General features: G+C 54.7%; 1 protein-coding gene across 1 annotated transcript in view; it reads right to left on the bottom strand.

The window, feature by feature from the left end:
- Positions 1 to 280: 280 nt before the first annotated feature.
- Positions 281 to 21,894, bottom strand: part of RTN4RL1 (reticulon 4 receptor like 1) — a 74,479-nt gene continuing 52,865 nt past the window's right edge. Inside the window, exon 2 of the mRNA XM_055576949.1 lies at positions 281 to 3,400. Coding sequence (XP_055432924.1) covers positions 2,073 to 3,400 — 1,328 coding nt within the window. The 3' untranslated portion in view covers positions 281 to 2,072. The remainder of the gene's footprint in view (positions 3,401 to 21,894) is intronic.

Genomic DNA, 21,894 nt, shown 5'->3' with positions numbered 1-21,894 from the left:
GGACAGCCACAGAAATGGTGCCGACCCAGTGCAGCCAGAGCATGGGAAGTAAGTCGCATCCTGTGTCAGTGAGCGAAGAACCGAGAACGTGTGCATGCATGTGTGTGTGTGTGTGTGTGTGTGTGCAGGCACACGTGTCCCAGTGAGTCAGTGCGCCCCTGCTTCAAACAGCACCTCCCACCAACAAACGTGCTTGTGTTTTCAGAGCTGAGCCTAACCAGGCTCGCCCACCCCCACGAAAGCCTGGGATCTGCCACTCCTTTAGGAATGCGGGGTTAGGAATTGAGAAACAGGGTTCTTTCCAAGAGAATTTTTTTATTATTATTATTTTTCTCTCTTAATTGGATTCAATGTTTCTTGCACCTGACACACAGCCTCTCTGGTGGGGAATTCGGATTTGTGCAAAGCCAAAAACAATTGCTCCCGCTCAGACCCCAGCCAGCAGCATGGCTGACCTTGACTTGAGCCCCTCTCCCCTGTCTCTGGGCTTTCCTGCTCCCTTCCCTGAACATCCCCACTTCTGACCCCTGAGTCTGGCCACCCCCCTGAACTCTCCCTGTCCCCGGGCATCTTCAAAGGGTCCAGGAGGGATGGGGCCTCCGTAATGCAAAAGTGCCTGAGATGGTTCTTGAAATGCCCTCTTTGTTCCCCTTCTGCTAAGGCCGCCTGATGCCACCCACCTGCCACCCTACCCAGGACCCTTGCTGGGACGCCCACCAAAGAGCCTCAAGGAAAAATTCAGCAGCTGAGCCATGCTGGAGGCCTGGGCTCATGCCCAGAGTCTCCCTGGCCTGTCCAGACTGTTGCTGGCAAAGCCCTAGGCTGACGACACTGCCCAGCCTGTTGGACTAACACTGTGAATGCTGCCTCGCCTGCCGGCCTAAGAAACCCAAATCGCCTTCCTGCCCCTTCTCCTTCCAGCCCCTTCCCAGAGCCTGGCTCCCTGATGTCCAACAAGCTGCTTCTAGCTTTTCACCCTGATGCCAATAGCTGCCGTGCTGGGAGTGATAGGGTGCTCTGGGGTGGCAGACGGCCTTGTGTTGCATATAAACACATGGTGATGCTCTAAATATCTAAGAATATTGGTCCCCTGAAGTGATTCTTATGGCATCCCCTTCTCCCTGACCCTCCCCACTGCCCCTTGGCCCCAGGCCCGGGAAAGCCCAGGTTACGCGGGGACTACCGTTGCCAGGTTGGGATTCTAGACAAAAATCCTAGAACTCCTTTCTTGCTAGAAATCACCAATACGACCCTTAGTTCCGCAGATATAGTTTTCCATATAGTTTATAAACATGATGAGACATACAGTTAGGTAAGGGAGTAGGGAAAGGACCTGTGCATTTGTGTATATATATGTAGAGAGTGTGTATATATATATAAGTGGACATAGTTATAAAACTGCACCTCCTGTGAGAACCCCATTGCACATGATGAAGTTCTGAATTTCAGCCTCTGATGATCTTGCCTTTGGTAATTGGTTCTTGGAGCCCAGCAGCTGGGCCTGGTCTGCCAGGGTTGCCTGAGACATCAGGAATGAGAGGCATTACCCCCAAAGGAGGGACTGAAGGTGGCACATGGTTGGATTCAGGGCAGGGTGACTAAGTGGCCTCAGGCAAGAGCCAAAGTGCCACCTGCTCACGTGCCCCCACATAGCTGGCGGGCCCAGCCTCTCGTCTGTTCGCTGAGTCCTGCTTCCTCCAGGGGTGGCGGGGCCCTTTCAGACATCTCCAAATGACCAGGATTCCACAGAGCTCAGCTCCCGTGGGGCACTGTCCCATTGTTGCTAATGAAGGATTCACCTTGCAGCTTTAACTGCCTTGCTGGGTGGATGCTGTCCGTGGTTGCTCAGCGAGGGGGCTGGCTGGGAACAGCTGGGTGGGATGCACTAAACCCCCCTCTGCTTGGGGCTGTACACTTTGGGTTTATAATCCACCGGCCAGGGCCCAGACAGCAGCCGAAGCCTCTACCAGCCTTTGCCTGAAACCCAGCAGATCCTCCACTTGTAAAAATAGAAAAGAAATCCTGTTCCTTGGTAGACATGTAGCAGTGCTGGGTGCTGGCGCCCCGCTTCCTCAGCGGAGAGTGACCACCAGCCCCAGTATCCAGGCCAGGAGCGAGGCCCTCAGGGAGGTGCCCAAGGAGGCCTGCTGCACCCCGCTGGGGGCACGGATGGGGGTCCTTCGGGCACACTTGCCCTTCCTCTTGGGCCGTGATGTGGGCATGAAGTCAAAGCTGAACTTGTGCTGGTAGTCGGGGGCGTAGTCCTGCAGCTCGGGGGCCTGCTTCCCGGAGCCCGCCTTCGAGACCTGGTTGCGATTCCTATGGCTGGTGCAGTTCTTGCCCGGCTTCTTGGAGCCCGACCGAGAGCCCGGCAGATGGCCGTGTGGGTGGCCCTTGTCCCTGGCAGGGCCATGGGGGGGTGGGTGGTGCTCCTTGCGGGCGGCCCTGTCGGTGGTGGTGAGCGTGTGCGACTTGATCTGGTGCGGGGACGCCGGCCCCGTGCAGTTCCGGAAGTCCTCGGCCCTCAGCAGCTTCAGGTCCTGGCCATGCAGACGCTCAGGGGACACGCAGGGGACAGCCGAGCTGGAGCCCCGGAACCTCTGCAGCCATTCCCACAGGGAGCGCGCCCGGCAGCCACAGTCCCAGGCGTTCCCGTTGAGGCGGAGGAACTCCAGGGCCCCCAGGGGTGCCAGGCAGTCACCTGGCAGCTCAGAGAGACTGTTGTTGAAGAGGAAGAGGGTGGTCAGCCTGCGGAGGTCGTGGAAAGCCTTGTGATGGACCCACTGCAGCTGGTTCTCATGCAGCAGCAGCCGGTCCAGATTCACCAGGCCCCGGAAGGTGTCTTGGCCCAGGCTCCACAGCTTGTTGCCGTGGAGAAACAGGTGGCTGAGGTTGACCAGGTCCACAAAGATGTCGTCCTGGAGGTACTCGATGTGGTTGTCCTGCAGATAGAGGTACTGCAGGCTGTGCAGGCCGCCAAAGATGCCGGCCGGCAGGGCGCTGAGCCCACACTTATAGAGGTAGAGGGCGTGGAGCTTCACCAGGCCCTGGAAGGTCTCGGGGGCCAGCGTCCGCAGCTGCCGGTTGTCGCCAAGGTCTAGCTCCTCCAGGTGCACGAAGCCCTGGAAGGTGTTGGGGTCGATGAAGGTGATGTTGTTGGAGTAGATCCACAGGGTGACCATGGCGGGGCTGAAGTGGCCCTGCCGGAGGAGGGTGATGTGGTTGTTCTGCAGGAAGATGCGCTCGCTGTCCTCCGGGATGCCCTCGGGGATGGCAGCGAAGTTGTGCGCCTGGCAGCTGACTGTCATGGGCGCGGGGTAGCACACGCAGTCCCGCGGGCAGCCGCCGCCCAGGGGCAGCTCCCCGGCCAGCAGCAGCAGCAGCAGTTCCACACAGCACCCTGGAGGGGAGAGAGAGAGCACAGCCAGGTCACGGGGGGCTGCCTGGGAGGTGGGAGACGGTCAGAGAAGCCGAGCTCCACGGGTATGTGAGCCTCCTTGGTCACCGGGGCTCTGTCCTCTTCTTAGCCACACTCAGCGATCTGGGGTCTGGGGTCATAGCCCCCTGACTCCTGATGGCTTCCTATGCCCTGGTGCCCCACCTCTTCTGGTGGTTTCTATTCCAGCCTGGGTTGTGAGGTGGCTTGGTGTAGAGGCTGCGGGCCCCCTACATCTGGCGGACTTCTTTAGCCCCACCCCGCAAAGCCCTAGCCCCGCCCACAGCTTCTGAGCCCCGCCCCCTTAGGCCCTGTCATCCTGGCTACAGCCCATGGACTCAGCAGCCAGTCTCGGGGGGTTCTGTCCCCCTGGGGTCCCGGCTCTGCCACTTACTTTCCTTTATCTGCATGAGCAGATAGTGGGGCAGGCTCCTGTTCTAACAAAGTAAATATCTCATATGGGCTCCTGAAGAGTCTTTTTATTTCAATTATTCCCAATAACAAACAAAGAGAGCAGGCATGTCACCAAAGTTTTATCTTGAAAGATTTCTCATTTACAGTGCCTTCCACGTCCTCAAGCATGCATCATCCCCCATGACTTAAGCTTCCTCATTTCTAAGTAATAATAGTTTTTCTCTGCAAAGGACACGTGTGTGTATGCATGTGTGAGAGAGAGAGAGAGAGAGAGAGAGAGAGAGGGAGGGACAGAGAGAGAGGAGGACTGTGGGAGGCACCAGGACTGATGGTTCTGGGGTCCTAGGAGTAGCTAGAGAGAGACTGCCCCCCACTACGGTCCACTGTCTGGTCCCTCCCCTCTCCCTGGCTCTCTGGAGATCCCAGGCTACCACTGCAAATCAGGCCTTGCCTCTCGATTGTCCAGAGCATTTCCTCTGTAGCTTCTCTCTAATTGGGCATTAATTAGGCATTCGTTAATGGATCCTTAAAATAATTTATTTTCGGATGTGTCCAGCCTGTGGTCGGATAACAGCCACGCACTCATTATCACAGCAGCCTCATTATGGATGATCGTCATTACCTGCCTTTTTCCAGGGTCGCAGCTGCCCCGGGCAGCCTGGCAGACACGCCAGTGTTGTGGGGACTGGCTCCAGGCCTGTAGACCCCCGCCCTGCAGGGCCAGGCCGTCATCTCGTCCCTGCTGGGGTTGGCTTCCTGATCCTTCCCTTCCAGCTTGGCTGATCACAGGCCTCTGGGGAGAGCTGGGTGCCTGGGGCAGCTCGGCTGGTTTTTCTGGCTGCCAGCTGTACCCAGAGCATATTGGATGAGAGAACTAACCCTCCTGGCCACTCTCGGGCTGGCCCCTACTCCCGGTCTCGGGCCGGCCGCTGCCCCAGCGCTGCCTGCCCGGGCTCCAGCAGACCTCACCACCCCTGCCACCCTCTCTTTCCTCCCAGAAACGGCGTCGTAAATAAGCGACAGCTCCCAGCTGTTGGGAGTTATGGGCTCCCAGAGAGTGGCAGCTGCTTCCTGTCCCCCTGTAATCACCCGGCTTCAACGTTTCCAACACAGAAAAATCATCGCACATAATTCGGTTTCTGCATAATTGTGTTGGGTTGCAATTTCAGAGCAATTATGACCTCGGCAGTTGTGGCGATGGTGGCAGAGCAGCTGTGAGTTCCCATTCTGGGCTGGGCCACGCTCTCTGTGGCCCCTGCCCCGCTTCAGTCATCACCACCATTGAACAGTCTGCAGCCCCAGCCCCAGGCAGGGGGTCCTTTTCAGCCGCAGTTTCCCCGTGTGTAACAAGAGTAGGAGAGGATCGCTACGCCAGCACTCCCTGAGTGGAGTCTGACCTCCAGGTCTGGCCAGGGGGCCCCAGCCCTTCAGGAGGAGACTCTGCAGTGGGAGGACCCCCTAGGAGCCTGGCTGACTCTCAGGGAGCCTGCCCTCTGCCTTGAGCCTCCAACACCAGGGCTGGGAGGAGGGCCCAGCAAATACCGGTTGCACCTTCCACACAGCCCGCCACCCCATCTTCCCTTGCTCATCTCTGCTCCTGCTCCCGGCCCAGATGGCCCTGGGGAGGCGCCCCCACCCTGCCACCCTGAGGGAGCCCAGGGTCCCCTTCCTAGCTCAGGGACATTCAGGGCGCTCACTGTGCTGAAGAGGACAGGGCCACAAAAGACCCCCACCCCCACCCCCGGGGGTCCTGCAAAGTCAAGGCACTTCCTTCCTTTAAGTCAGGCAGGGAACGGGGCCCGCAGTGGGAGCAGGCTGAGCCCTGGCAGGCTCAGTGCTAATACCGCCGACATTTGTGCAGCTTACTGAGTTTACAGAGTGCTCTGCTCACATTCCTCGGAGCCTCAGAACCACCCTGTGTGGTGGGGGGGTGAGGGAGGAGGTTTCCTGCCCCTGACCTGGGGTGGGGCAGACAGCCCTTCTGTCTGCTGCTGTGGCTCCGTCTTTGAAAGGCCGTGGGTGGGGATTTTCTGAAGTCATCCTCAGAGAAGCTGGGGGTGCTCCATAAAAGCCACACCCCTCCCTTAGGCAGGTGCCCCTGGCTGGCGGTGTTGGGGTACAGGGGAAGCCAGGCAAAGACCCTGGTTTGGGTAAAGGAGCCAAAAGTCCAAAAATCTAGGTGTGGCCTTAGCGGTCGGCATATGAACACATTTTGGCAGGTGGGAGGGGTCAGATATCGTGGGCGGGGGAAGGGGTATAAAGGTGGCACTCAGGGCAGGAGCCTGAGAGGGGCCCAGGAGGGGGCAGGGACCCCAGGCGATGCTTAGAGCTGCTCTCCATCCTCTGGTACTATTCAGATGCCAGGGGACCCAGGCCAGTGACCGCTGCTCCCTCCCACTGGGCACTGCAGTGGGTGTCAACTGAGTCTGCTTCTCCAACCTGGAAGCTGGTCCCATCTCCAAGGCCCTTGACCAGCTCTCCCAGCCTACCCCGCCTCCTCTGCCCGAGCCAGCGTGTGCCCTGGTCATGGATCATCACCCTGCCTATTTCTTCCCAGGGAGGCTGGCACTGCTTCGCCACAGCTCCTCTTGTGCCCCTGTGCCCGCTCTGTGGGGCCCATGGGAGCCCCGGCCCACTGATTACTGACTAATGTACTAACAACGACACTGGTGCCTTTGCTGTGCGTTTTAAGATCGCAAATCAGCATGGATACAAGTCTCCGTGGAGGAGCCTTATGCTTCCTCCCATCAGCTTCCTTGCCCCTTCCTGGGGAGCAAGGAGGTCACTCTACCTGAGTGGGCTGGAGAAAGTAAGGTGCAGACTCAAACTCTGGACTTCCTCTGGCTCTCGTCCTCCACTCTCTCCTCCCCTGATCCCCCTTCCTCCCCCTGCTCCCCGCCTACTCCAGGGGCATCCACCTGATTGTCTACTTGGCTGCTCCCAGACCTCTTGGCCTCCCACACACAGATCTGCAGCCTCATTCATTCCTTCCTCCATTCAACACGCCGCCAAAGTCTTGGAGTATGCCGAGTGCCAGGGTAGGGAGGGGCCTGGGAAGAACTTGGCAGGTGGGTTCAATTCCTGGGTTGGGAAGAATCCCCTGGAAAAGGAAACGGCAACCCACTCTGGTATTCTTGCCTGGAGAATCCCATGGAGAGTCAGACACGACTGAGTGACTGAGCACACACACACAAGCAGATGGGGGTCTCAATACCAGACTGTCCAGCAGGTGCCAGGCCCAGAGTAGGCGCCTTGGTGTGTGCATGGGAAAGGCACTTGCTGCCTTGTGCCACTTCCTCCATGAAGTCTTCTTGCTCCCCTGCCAGCACAAAGCATGTGCAGAAAAGGAGGGCCATTACTGTCTCCATGTCCCGTGTGTGTGTGTGTGTGTGAGTGTGTGCTCAGTTGTGTCTGACTCTTTGCGGCCCCATGGACTGTAGCCCACCAGGCTTCTTTGTCCATAGAATTTTCCAGGCAAGAATATCGGAGTAGGTTGCCATTTCCTACTCCAGGGGATCTTCCTGACCCAGGGATCGAATTCACATCTCTTGCATCTCCTGCATTGGAAGGTGGATTCCTTACCACTGTGCCACCTGAGAAGCCAGTCTTCATGTCCTCTTTGCCTCAAATCCCCAAATCCCTCACCTGCTGAGCAGGGACCTGTGAAGATCTGGGTGAGTAGCCTGGGCTTGGGCAGACCCCTCACCCAGACTCAGCAGCCCATTCATAAGCTGTGCCTATGAAAAGTTCCATAGGGGCTGGACCTCGTGGGCTGGGTGGAAAGGGCATTCCAGGCAGAGGGCAGCACGTGCCAAGGTACTGAGGTGGGGAAGTAGGCAGCAGGCCCTATCTTACCACAGCCCTTCTCTTAGCCTCTAAGTAGCCTGAACGGGATCCCTATGAGGCTGTAACTACAGCTTAAGCTGGTTAAGGGCTACCCAGGGCTGGGGAAGCCAGAGAGCTCCCCACTGGGACCAGCACCACTGATAGGGCCCCTGCTCCTGTCTCAGGGGCCCTGCAGCTTCCCTGCCCCCAGAACAGGAAGGGAGCTAACGAAACGGGACCCAACCCTGTACCAGAACCGAGTAGCAGGTTCCTTACATGGTATCCTCCTGCTACCCCACAGGTGTGAGGCACAGAGGGGAGGGGCCGGCCAAGTCCACACTGCTGGCGAGCAGGACAGCGGGGGCATCCTCGTCTGAGGCCTGGTCTGCCCTCCCCAGCCCCAAGGTCTCGGGCGTCACTCTGGCCTGAGTCTGGTGTCTGCCCTTCCCCACGCCCATGCAGGGCGCCAGCCCAGTGGGCTGATATCCCCCAGAGCCACCAGGCAGCTCCATGGGGCTCTGGAGGCTTAGAGACCGGTCAGCCGTGTGGTCAGTCCTCCTGCCTCTGCAGCCTGCCCCCCCTGCACAGGTCTCGGCTCCTGGCCCCCCTGCTGCCCCAGTCTGGCCTGGCGCTCCTCTCTAAGCCAATCGATGCTAACGGGATGGCTCTGTTGCCAATAACGGCCTCAGGCCAAGCCGCCTGTGCTCACAGAGTGACTGGTGCCTCCGGCCATGCGGCACTGCCCCTCTGTGCCACACCCAAGCCCAGGTCACTTCTGGAGACAAAGAAGCCAGCCGGGGCAGAGCTGGGTTTCCCTCCTCTTGTCCTTTCCATGCTGGGTGCGTCCTGTCTCCAGCCTTCTGCACGTACCGTCCACTCTGCTGGAAGCTTGCCCCAGGACACCTGCAGGGCTCCTGCCGTCACCTCTCCATTCAAGCCCCTCCCCATGTCACATGCTCAGGGAGGCCTTCCCCAGCAGCCTTTGAAAATATTTGTTTATTTATTTAGGGGCTTCCCTGGTGGCTCAGACAGTAAAGAATCTGCCTGCAATGCAGGAGACCTGGGATGGGAAGATCCCCTGGAGAAGGGCATGGCAACCCACTCCAATATTCTTATCTGGAGAATCCCATGGACAGAGGAGCCTGGTGGGCTACAGTCCATGGGGTGGCAAAGAGCTGGACACAGCTGAGTGACTAACATTTTCAATCCATTTATGTTTTTTGGCCGCACCACTCAGCTCGTGGGATCTTAGTTCCCCAACCAGGGATGGACCCCAGGCCCTCGGCAGTGGGAGCACAGAGTCCTAACCACTGGACTGCTTGGGAATTCCCCCCTGCAGCCTATTTTAGATGACCCCTTCCCTGTTTTACTTTTCCCCATAACATTTCTTCTTTCCTAATAAATTCCCATCACTTTTTAATTGATGTTATTTTCTGTCTTCCCTCACTTGAGGGGCAGTTCCATGAGAAGTGATCTTGTCTAGTGTTCCCTGCTGTGCCCTCAGGGCCTAGAACAGTGCCTGACACACAGTAGGTACTCAGGAAGAAAACCCTAGGCCCAGAGCCTGGCTCATAGTGAAGTGAAGTCCTCAGTTGTGTCCGACTCTTTGCGACCCTATGGGCTGTAGCCCATCAGGCTCCTCCGTCCATGGGATTCTCCAGGCAAAAATATTGGAGTGGGTTGCCATTTCCTTCTCCAGGGGATCTTCCCAACCCAGGGATCGAACCCAGGTCTCCCACATTGCAGGCAGATGCTTTAACCTCTGAGCCACCAGGGAAGCCATAGTAGGTGCTCAATAAACATAATGGTCTTGATTAGTACACAGGCCTCCGGGGTGAGCAGAGACTCAGCTGTGGCTCTCTTTAAAGGGGCCCTTGGCCAGCACACAGGTGACAGAGGAGGACTTGGAGAGGGAGGGGACACGCCGGGCCTGCCTGGGGCCTGGGGCAGGGTGACCAGCACAGGTTTGTCTGGGACTCAGGAGTTTCCCAGGACACAGGACTTTTAGTGCTAATATCTGAAAGTCCCAAACAAATGTCAGTCAACCTATCTGGGAGCCAGGAGTGCCGTGGCCCCCCCAAAAAACTTCTGGCCACAGGATGAGGGGCGAGTAAACAGGCAGGCATGAAGCACGATCGTTCTCCAGACCCACACCTCAGGCCCTGTGGCTGCAGCTTGGGGCCTAGACAGAGCCTGTGTGTGTGTGTGTGTCTCCACACATCTACATGTATGTTTATCTATGTGTGTGGACATGGTCGTGTGCACACACCTGCATGCCCGCATGTACATATTTCAGCACACCTTTGTCTCTGGAGACCATCGAGGGGGCTGGCCACCCAGCCCTTTCATCCTGACCATTCCTGAACTCCACCCCAGGGAGGGGGCAGGGCCCTCTTCCGAGGAGAGGCACGCCCGCCCGTGACATCCCCGTCTTATCTCAGCGCCCACTCTGGCTTTGCCTATAGCTCCCGCTCTCCTCCTGACACGCTGAATTATGTACCTACTCCAAGCCCCTCCAGCACACCAGGATCACTCTCAGCTGGGAAGTGGGCGGCACCTTATTGGAATAACCTTTCAGCTTTCATCTGCTGCAGCTTGTCCCCCGAGCGGGCCTGGCCGGGAATGCCGTGCTAATTGGGCCGCCAAGCTCTCAGGAGGCCTTGTTGGAGCAAACTCAGCCTCCTCTCTCCTCTGTCTAACCGTGTCTATCACCTCCTCACTGCGGGGGTCCCTGCGTGGGATGGAGAGGTCGGAGAGGCGGGTGGGTGGTACACTGGAGGCCGGCACAGGCAGCTCTGTGTCCATGAACTGCCTGGGCCTGGGACCAGTCCCAAAGGCAGCACGTTTCAGCTGGACAAGCTCAGACAGGCGACCAAACCTCCGCAGCCTCAGTTTCTCAGTCCGGGAATGGGACTTAGAGCACCTGCCTTCTTGGGTGTTGGCAGCACTCACTGAGGCTGTGCTCTGAACTGGTACCCAGACCGGCTGCAGGGCGGGGCATCCCCAAGGCTGAGGGCTGGGCATCCCCAAGGCTGAGGGCTACATTACCGTTACCGCTACTCCATCAGAGGAAGCTGCTGCCTCCCCGCCCCCCACCCCGTGGACCCTGGCTTTCATCCCACCCACCCTGGCGCTCCCAGACCCCAGAGGCCTGGCAGAGGGACCTGATGGATTAGATTCCAAGTCAGGGCTCAACCTCAAGTTCCTGCCAGGCCTTTGCTGCTCCAGGGCATAGCAGGTCTGGGGTGGGGGTGGGGGTGCGGGGGGTGGGGGGGACGAGGTCTTGACCTTTGTACTTGGCTGTCTTTCCCAGTCCATCCCCCCACACACTGCCAGCTCTCTGCACAAAGCCCTGGTCATATGAGCTCTATCTTCACTTTGCAAAGCTGCCCTGGGGCTTATAATATGTGTTCACTGCTACTCAAATTTGCTTCTCAGTCTGTGGGCCCCAGAACCCGGGCTGTGGCCTCCAGGACTCCAAGGCTGAGGACAAGGGCCTCTGAAAGCCAGCCCTTCCCAGGGGCTTCAGAGAAGGCTCTGGGCCCTGTCTCCTCCATCTGGAACCAACTGTCTGTCCTCACAAACCCCAGAAAACTGTAGGCCCACCTGCAACCTCACAGGCCCCCTGACACCCTCATGGTGTGATTACTGGGGCTGGGAACCTCTGCAGGGTTGGGACAGTCCTCAGGGGGCAAGTGTCCATTGAGATGCCTTCCTAGGGGGCTCCTGAAGGCGTGTGAGAGAGGGGAGTTGCGGGGGTTGCTCTACCAATCCCTGGAGGAAAACAGATGGAACCCAGCCTTTGAGGAGCAGGTGCAGAGCTCTCCACCAAGACCCCTCATTCTGAGTCCCTGGAGCAGCCACTCCTTCCTTGCTGTTTGTGAAAGGCCTTCAGAACTCACGTCCTGTTTATCGATCACCCCTTTCTGAAACTACCTTCCAGTTCTTTCATTCATGTGGGGAACAGCTCCGTGCTTGATGCAACAACAGTAAGAGACGTGACTCCTTCCCTCGTGGAGCTTACAGTCTAGGGGGAGATGATTTAAACAACCAGAGATGCCCAAACTGACAGAGTGGTGGGCACTGGGGACACAGGAAGGGGGTTTAAGACAGATGAATGAATGAATGGCCTCTCTGAGGAGTGGGTGACACTTGGGTTGACGCCTAATATTAAGAAGGAGCTGAAGAACAGCTTTCCAGGCAGTGGGAACTACAGGTGCACAGGTCCTGGGGTAGAACTGAACTTGGTGTGGATGAGAGGGACGTGTGATGGGGCCAAAAACGGCTTTAAAAGGCTCAGTCAAGAGTTTAGTTCTGGGACTTCCCTGGAGGCACTGTGGATAAGAATCCACCTGCCAATGCAAGGGACATGGGTTCCATCCCTGGTCGGGGAAGATCCCACAGGCTGCGAAGCAACTAAGTCTGTGTGCCACAGCTATTGAGCCTGTGCTCCAGGGCCTGGGAGCTGCAAGTAGTGAAGCCTGTGTAACCTAGAGCCTGTGCTCCACGACCACTGAGCCCACGTGCTGCACCACTGAAGCCTGTGCGCCGACAGCCAGGTTCCGAAACAAGCCACGTTCCGGCCACTGCAAGAAGAGGCCCACACTGAAGAGCAGGCCCAGCTTATCGCAACCAGAGGAAGCCGGCACACAGCAATGAAGACCCCGCACAGCCATAAACAAACAGACTTTGGATCTGATTCTGTTTCTGGCAGGAAACTGAAGTGCTAGCAACCTGATCAGATTTTGGGGGGAGCATGGATTTGTGGGAGCAAGAAGGGAGGCAGCGAGGTCTATGGCTGTCATCCATGAGAGACACGGAGGATTCAGAACGGGTAGGGGCCATGGAGACAGACAGCAGTGGACAGGTTGAGAAACATCTGGGTTGCAGAACTGACAGACATACGGATGGACTGTTGTGAGGGAGATAGGAGGCTGCAGAGCATAAGAGTACAGCAAGATGGGAGGAGCCTAGGAAAACAGGTGTCGGGGCCGTGAAGAGCTCCGCCTAGGATGAACAAAGTCATAAATCTTACAGAGATGATTAGCTGGAAGCTGGTTGTACAAAACTGAAGCCCAGAGGTGAGAAGCACACTTGGGAGGTACCGGCATAGAGATGGTATTTTCATCCATGGGAATGGATGAGGTCACCTCTGAGTCAAGAGAGAAGTTAGAGTCAAGACTTCCCTGGTGGTCCAGTGGTTAAGACGCTGCACTTCCAATGCAAAGGGTGTGGGTTCAATCCCTGGTCAGAGAAGTTCCACATGATGCATGGCACAGCCAAAAAAAAAGAGAGAGTGCAAGAAGATAAAGGATTGAGGACTCCGGTAACACAGCAGAAGGTGTGTAAAGGAGAAGGAATGGGCAATGAGGTCAGAGGAAAGCCTGGAAAGTGTGGCATGACCAAAGCCAAGAGTGTTTGGAGAAGGAAGGAGGAATCAGTCGTGATGAGAGTGGCTGAGAGTTTCTTTGAGGACTGAAGAGTGTATTTGACAATGTGGAGGTAATGGGTGATGCTGGAAAGTCCATTGCTGGTAGAAAGGAGGGGGCAGAAGGCATGTGGGAGTGGGATGAAGAGTGAATAGGAGCTGAGGAGGGGAGACAGCACCGTATCAGTCAGGACAGGCTGGGGCACGCTGATGTGACCAGGGACCCAGAATCTCCACAGCCACAACCAAGACTGGCTTCTCGCTCAGGCAGGGCAGCTGCCGCTCTGCTCAGGGTTGCAGGGGAGAGCTCACCCTCCACCCAGGACACTGCTGGTCTCCTGGCAGAGGGGACAGAGGACTGGCACTTGAGGCTTTCGTTTCCAGGGGTGCATGTCACTCCAGTTCACGCTTCACTGGTCAAGGTCCTTCAGAGGGCCCAGCCTGTCTTCGGTAGGAGAGGGATGAAGGCTCCCAGGGGACTCCGGGATCAGCAGCTGGGAGCACCCAGAGGCCACACACTAGGGAAGCTTGGCTGTGAAGGGAGCAGACAGTCTGGGCAGGACCCGAAGGGGTGTAGGGTCCAGGGAGGTTGTTTGTTTTCTAAGATGGAAGAAAAGACACTAGAGTCTGTTTGCATGCTCCTGGGGGTGATCCAGGAGGAAAGGGAGAGAGAAATTGATGCCTTAGGAGTGAGAGGACCAAAGAGACCAGGATCCAGAGGTCCAAAGAACACCTCTGGCGCAGGTGTTCCTCCTGAAGAGAGGAGGATGTGTTAGCTTCTGAGGGCTTCTATTTTCTCCCGGAAGTAAGTGGGGTCATCAGCTGAGAGCGGAGGGAGGGAAGAGGGAGGGAGTTTGAGGAGGAAGAAAACGGAATGACAGGCCCTCTGAGTGGTGGGAAATCAAGCCACCCTGGTCACACACAAGGTCTGTGGGGACAAGGAGACAAAGTGCCTGCAAACCCAGGCTTCCACGGCCACTGCCCCAGGCTCTGCCCAAGTTCCCCTTACCTTTCACTGGACAGGTGGGGCTGTCTGGCCCCTCCCATGAAACCTGCTCAGGTCACTCCCCTGCTGACATTGCACTGTGTGTGTGCGTGTGTGTGTGCTCAGTCGTGTCTGACTCTTTGCAGCCCCATGGACTGTAGCCCACAAGGCTCCTCTGTCCATGGAGTTTTCCAGGCAAGCATACTGGAGTGGGTTGCCACTTTCTACTCCAGACCCAAGGATGGAACCTGCATCTCTTATGTCTCCTGCATTGGCAGGTGGGTTCTTTACTACTAGCTCCACCTGGAAGCCCTCATGGTGCATTAGCTCAGCAAATATTTACTCCCCTACTTTCCTCTGACCAGGCACCATGCCAAGAGGGCTCTGGGAATAAAAGAACCAGTTCCTGGCTTCCATGAACTGACGGTCTTCCCCAGATGCCTTCAGGAGAGTATGTTGTGGACATCTGTCACTCTTGTCAGCCACCCAGCAGCTAAACCCTCTTCCTGTACTTGGCAGATCTTCCAGTTTATGTAGATGAGCCTTTCCTTCCCCGTGGAAGCTGAAAAGGTCCAGCCCTCACTTTCCCAGCCTCCCTTGCAGCTCCACCAAGACCCAGGGTTGGGGCTCTGCCACTCGACACTACCACCCCAAACTTCTGAGCTGGGAGTTAATGAGGTGGATACACGGGGCCGAGCAAGACCCATGCTTGCCAGGATGGCAGCAGTGGCAGAGCCAACGGGGGCAGAGGCTGCGGTGAGAACCTTAGAGGTGCTCACTGGAGGTGTCTTTGCCTTCACTTGGGCTGTTGTTCCTACCTATGGAGTCCCCAGCCCTCTGGGAGATTCTGTGAAGGACTCCGTATACTTCCAAAAAAATTGCCTTTTATTTAAATTAGTCAAGGCAGGTGTCTGTTGCTTGCAAATAAGAATCCTCACAGATGGGAGGTCCCTCCTGCTGAGCATGACTCCCAAGCCCTCCATGGTCTGGCGCTGCTCCCCCAATTCCTGCTCTTCTTGTGGGAGCAGTGCCCTAAGTTGCCTTGGGGTTGGGGGGAAGCACCCCGAACTAGTGCCGGGTATGTGGAGCTTATCCGAGCATGTCTGGTGAGTGCATGAATGAATGATTTTGCTGATGTAATTCTAGCCCAAAGCAAGGAAACCAGGTGCTAGAGTTGGCTGAGATAGCTTGTCATGGGTAAACACATGCGTGCGTGCTCAGTCACTTCGGTCGTATCTGACTCTTTGGGACTCTATTGACTGTAGCCCGCCAGGCTCCTATGTCCATGGGATTATCCCAGCAAGAACACTGGAGTGGGTTGCCATTTCCTCCTCCGGGGGAATTTTCCCGACTCAGGGATCGAACCTGCATCTCCTGCATTGGCAGTCGGATTATTTATACCACTCGAGCCACCTGGGAAGTCCAAATATATACAATATATATTTTACAGTAAGTTTTAGCAGCAGGAGAGACCTCATGCTGAAGAGAGTAATTTACCAGGCATTTCAGGCCTCACCTCACAGACCTTTCTCTTTTGACCCTTTTGCAGAATCTCTCTTGATTGGCTCCTTAAGACACTCGGCAGGGAATGCTTCACGTGGATCTGTGGTGTTCTGTGTGTTAAACTGAGCAGCGGGCTCAGGGATGTTAACTTTCTTATTCTTTATACCTTATATTTGCTTACATTTACTCTTCAATAAAAGAAATAAATCCTACAGAAAAAAAATACCCTGCTGAGTTTAGCTGAGAATCTTAGGTCCCAGGCCTTGAACTGCTGTCTCCTCCCTGCTGGTGGAGCCCCGTACTTTCTTCAGGGACCCTCATCTGGCCACCCACCAGCACAGGGCAGCTTCTGACCCTTATCCAGAGAGCTTTAGTCCAGGTGGCGGGGGGCTTCCCGGTGTCCCCAAGCCCTACCTATTTTCCCCACAAGGTTTTCCTTTAAAGTCACTCTTCCTCACTTGTTTTAGCTTTAAAATAATACTTGCCAATTGTGGAAAATGTGAAATGTATAGAACTAAAAAGGGAGAAAAATCACCACAATCCTATTATCCTTGACAATCATCCACGGGGCCTTCCTGTACCTTCTTACGAGACTTCCTTCATTTACGTAGGGATATATAAAATTTAAATAAAAATTTTATTTAAAGCAATAAAACTGGGATCATGCTATATATGCAGCTCTGTAGCCTGCGTTTTCTGCCTAACTTATTCATTCGTTCAGCTGCTCTCCAGGTGCGTCCATCTGTGAGTCTCTGCTCTAAAGCAGCCTTGGGGAGCCCAGCAGACAGACTGACCCCACCCTCCAGGAGAATACAGTCTGATGGGAAAGCAGACACTTACTGAAGGGCCATATCCATATCTAATCATTGGATGGCATCACCGACTCAATGGACATGAGTTTGAGTAAACTCCAGGAGTTGGAGATGGACAGGGAGGCCTGGGGTGCTGCAATCCATGGGGTTGCAAAGAGTAGGACATGACTGAGCGACTGAACTGAAGGAGGAGTATAAGGAGAGAGATCCAGGTAGCCAGGAGAACTGTGGGGGCTCCCCTTGTCTGTGGGAGTGGGAGGGCTGGGAGTCTGAAGGTTGAGAAGGACTCCACTGGGGTGAGTGGGCGTTCCAGGCAGAGGGAACAGCAGATGCTGAGGGTCAGAGGCAACCACAATCAAGTGACAAAAGATCAGGTGTGGTTTTTAGAGACTACAGAGGATCCTACTGTATGGACAGACCATAATTTATTTTTCTGAGACATTTAGATTGTTTTCCGTTTTTCGCTGCTATAAATTATCATGGCAAAACTGGTAATATCATTTGCCTCCTGGGAGACTCTCCTGGAAGCTTAGGGACTGGTGTGAAGGGAAATTCACTTGCATACCTGTCAGGAGTTTTCGATTTATTACCGTATGAATATACCTATTGATTCTTTTAAGAGTCAGTTAAGCTAAAACTAAATAATATTGAAATGAACATCCTTATGCATAATGCTTTATCCAAAATTTTTTTTTTACTCTTTCCCTAAATCAGAGATTCATTATCAGTCCTCCTGATACACGATGACAAGTCACCCAGAAAGGTTAGTCTATAGGGACTTACGTTCCACGCCCAGGAAGTCACCAACCACAGGGTTTTCTTCCCATCTAGGCTGTGAGCTACTCAGGAGACAAAAGCTGTGTGCCTCCTACAAAGAGACCTCTGGGGTGGGGAAGCACAGATAAACATGTGTTGAATCCCTCCTGTGTGACAGATATACCATCCTGGGAGCATCCACATATACTCTTTAGAAGTGTATGTGTGTGTTCTCAGTCGCTTAGTCGTGTCTGACACCTTGTGATCCCCTGGATTGTAGCCCGCCGGGCTCCTCTGTCCATGGGATTTTCCAGCAAGAATACTGGAGTGGGTTGCCATTTCCTCCTCCAGGGGATCTTCCCGACCCAGGGATCGAACCCTCAACTCTTTCATCTCCCGCATTGGCAGGCAGATTCTTTACTACTGCATCAACAGGAAAGCCCACTCATTAGATATTCCCCCCACAAAGATTATTTATTTATTTATATTTGTTTATTTGGCTGCATTTGGTCTTAGTTGCAGCACACAGGCTCTTTGTTGAGTCATGCTGGATCTTTCGTAGCGGTGCACTAACTCTCTAGTTGTGTGGCATGTGGGCTTAGATTCCTCTTGGCATGTGGGATCTTAGTTCCCCCACTAGGAATCGAACCTGTGTACGCTGTGTTGCAAGGCAGACTCTTAACCACTGGACCACCAGGGAAGTCCTCCCCCCAAAAATAATTAGGAAGGTATTCATATCCTTATTTTACAGCTGAGAAAAATAAGGCTCAACAAAGTGCAGTGATTCACCCGAGATGGTGGAACCAAGATCCAGACAAAGATGGATCTAGCATTGATCGATGGGAAGACAGCGCTCTCTCTTCTTCGAGACCCCTGGCCCCTCAGGGACCCTCACCCACATCCCACAGACACTGTCTCTGCTCCCTTGCTGACAGCTTCACCACCCGCCTCAACCCGCCCCATCGTCGTTATTTATTTCCTCTCCTTGTGCTTCTCACTTGCAAGGCTGGGGAAATGGAGGAGGCAGATGGGGAAAGAAGTGGAAATTCTGTGTAATACCATTGACTGTTATCACAAAACTTGTCTTAAGTGCCAACCCTGGGGGTTTGCCGGAGTTGGTGCGACAGAGGCAGGGCCGAAGGTCAGATTAAATTGGGCTAGTAACCCCAGGGGGATGCTTGAAAGGGGTAGCTAAAGAAAGCATTTCAGCAGGAACGCGAGGCAGCCGAGGCAGGCAGCAAGCCGGCTGGCCAGGTCAAAGCTGCTTAGAGAAGCTTAGTGGTGACAGGCCTGGGTTCACACATCCTCCTCCAGAAACCTGAAATCTTGCCTTTTCCCCCCAATAATGAGTTGGTATAAAAATGGATCCTGAATAAAATCGTCTGCAGTTTTCAAATTTCAAACTGCATTAGTCAAAATATATCAAATTTCCGTGTACTGACTTACCACCTGCTCAAAATCGGATCCTTTTTCAGCTGGAATATATTGAAATATGAATCACCTCCTGAAGGAAAAGGGGAGATGTGGAGGGAAGGCCCTCACAAAATGTGCGGATGGGCAAGCCAGCATCCTGTGCTCCTTGGGCTCCCCGGCCTCCACCAGCCTCCCAGCCACCCTCAGCCTCCCTGTGACAATGGGCTCTCCAGTGGCCCATGCTCCTCAGCCACTTCCCCTTGATCGATACCTGATTTCTAGCTCGAACTCTGATGCTCTGGGCAGTCTATGCTGCATAGTCCAGAACATGCTCGTTTCAAGTTCTCCAACCTTTAAATAAGCATCTACTATGTGCTCGGTGACACAACTGAGCGACCAAGCACAGCACAGCACACATGTGCGGGGTGCTCAGACTCACAGGGAAAAGTGCAAGTGAAAGTCGCTCAGTCCTGTCCAACTCTTTGTGACCCCATGGACTGTGCAGTCCATGGAATTCTCCAGGCCAGAATACTGAAGTGGGTAGCCTTTCCCTTCTCCAGGGGATCTTCCCAACTCAGGGATAGAGCCCAGGTCTCCCACATTGCAGGCGGATTCTTTACCAGCTGAGCCACAAGGGAAGCCCAAGAATATTGAAATGGGTAGCCTATCCCTTCTCCAGGGGATCTTCCTGACCCAGGAATCGAACCAGGGTCTGCTGCATTGCAGGCAGATTCTTTACCAACCGAGTTATCAGGGAAGTTGGACTCACAGAGAGCCCAATCTCTAGTTACACTGCTAAGTCCTAAGATGACTCGTCTGTCCCCATCTCCTCATCCTCTCAGCAGCACTCACTGAACAGTGTGGGCCCTCCCTTCTGGAAACACTTTCTCCACTGCAGAGGTAGAACTGCCGTTTTTTTCCTCCTGCCTTGCTGGCTGCTTTTCTTGGTCTGCTGTGCTGGGGGCTCTTCTTTGGCTTGATTTCTACATAGCCTGACTCCCTAGGCACAGCCCTGGGATCTTCTCTCTTCCATACCCACACCTATCCCCAGGGGAGCTCATCCAGGCTCAGGTTTTAAATACTGTCTCCATGGGGATGAAGATCAGACATGTGTCTCAGTCCTGAACTCTAGACCAGCCCACCCAACGGCTCCCCTGACATTGCGAGTGGATATCTAATAAGCTGCTCAAACTCTGAGTGCCCCAAAGGTGTTCCTTCCATAGGCTTCCTCATCTCAGTAAACGCCAACCCCATCCTTTTAGTTGCTCAAGTTGAAAATGTAAACGGCATTCTCCATTCTTCCCTAGCCCTCAGTCTCTTTCCCGTTAATCCATCAAGTCCCACTAGTTCTACCTTCAAAATAAACCCTAAGTCGGTTTTCATCACTCCATCCCCACGGCCCGCACTCTGTCCCAGGCCACCATCGTCTCTCCCCCGGACCCCAGCAGCAGCCTCTCCACCCAATCTCCCTGCTTTTATTTAGGTCCCCTCACCACCCACGGCCCACACACAGCCACCAGCATCTTTAAAAATGGTAAGTGCTATCTTGTTCCTTTCCTGCTTTAAGACTTCCCAGTGGCTCCCCCACTGTACCAGAATAAAATGCAAGCTTCTCACCAACCCAGCGCTTCCTCATGACCGGCTCTCATCACATCTCCAGCCCCATCCTCTACCATTTTTCCCACACTGGCCTTTTGGTACCTAGAATACAGCAAGCTCATTCTTTTTTTTTTTTTTTTTTTTAATGTATTTATTTATTTGGCTGCGCTGGGTCTTATCTGTGGCACGTGGGATCTTTGATCTTCATTGCGGCATGCAGGCTCTTTAGTTGTGGCATGTGGAATCTAGTTCCTGACCAGGGATCAAACCTGGGCCCCTTACACTGAGAGCTGCCACTGGACCACCAAGGAAGTCCCAGCAAGCTCATTCTTTTCATCATCCCAAAAGAAAACCCCATAACCATTAGCAATCATTCCCATCCTGCCTCCCGCTCCCCGCCTCCCCCACCACTGCCCCCTGCCGCCCCCACCCCCCGCCCCAGCCTCTGGCAACCATTAATCTGCTTTCCGTCTCTAATTTGCCTATACCGGAAGTTTCGTACAAATGGAATGATACAATATGTTTGCCTTGGCCTTTTAGCTCTGACTATTCCTGCATGAACCACCCTGCCCCAGGCCCTTGTGGGACCACCTGCCTCTCAGCACTCAAGCCACAGCTCCAGCATCACCTCTTTGTCTAAAGCAGACGCCCCCGCCCACCCCAGTCCCTCTTGATTGCAGAAGTACATTGCGCCATTGCCCTCTTAGCCCTCTTAATTATCTGTTTACATGTTTATTGGCTTTCCTCTCATCTGCTTGTTCCCTGTCATGTCCCAACCCCCAGGATAGTGCCAGGCACCTGGGAGGCACTCAACAATTATTTGTGGATTGAGTTAACGAGGGCAGCATCAGCGCCATGATGGAGCATTGAAAATGCTCTCAGAGACATGGGTGAGGGTGGGAGCCAGTTGTGCTGCCGGGGAGTGGAGGGGTCACAGTGGAAAGGCTGCCTCCCAGGGCGAGTAGAAGCTCCCCCTGGCCTTTGTGCTAGGTGGAAGGAACCGCCATGGTCAAAGGCCTAGAGGCAAGAGACAGCCTGTCTGGTTTGGAGTCCATGATGTCTCCTCTGGTTTGCAATTTGTCCCCTAATTCATCGGTCCCCACCCTTTTTGGCACCAGGGACTGCTTTCATGGAAGACAGTTATTCTCTGGACCAGGGTGCAGGGGATGGCTTTGGGATGATTCAAACACATGACATTTATTGTACTCTATTTCTAATCCAACGCCACCGCTGACCTGACAGGAGGTACCTGTCTGCAGCCCACAGGTTGGGGGCTCCTGCCCTAACTCTTTCCCTAGCTTCCCGCAATGAGGAGACACAGATATGTCTAGGAATTGGGTTTGATACAAGATGCAAGGTACTGAGGAGAAAGAAAAGATGGAGTCTTTTTCATGTTTCTTCTCCCCCAGCTTGGTCCTGGCATGGGCTGGACACCCGCACAGATGCAGAGAAAAACAGACCGGTTCCAAGTTTTCTGATTCTGAGTCATTCGCAGCTACCTTTCAGAGACATGGGAAGGTGGGAGGAGATGGCGATGTATATTACAGACACTTGCAACGGCGTTTTGAAGATGGGGCTGAGCCAATGGCCCCTCTGGGCGCTGGACTGTCTGCGAGTCCCACATCCTTTATTTCTCCTGATCCAATCAGGCCCTGCCAACCTAGGCCCTGTGGCTCTGGGAGTCCAACTGGGCTCCCAGGAGGAGAGGCCCTTCCCCAAAGCC

Source organism: Bubalus kerabau, chromosome 4, assembly GCF_029407905.1.
Source record: "Bubalus kerabau isolate K-KA32 ecotype Philippines breed swamp buffalo chromosome 4, PCC_UOA_SB_1v2, whole genome shotgun sequence".
Lineage (NCBI taxonomy): Eukaryota > Metazoa > Chordata > Mammalia > Artiodactyla > Bovidae > Bubalus > Bubalus kerabau.
This window is presented reverse-complemented; position numbering and strand designations above follow the sequence as displayed.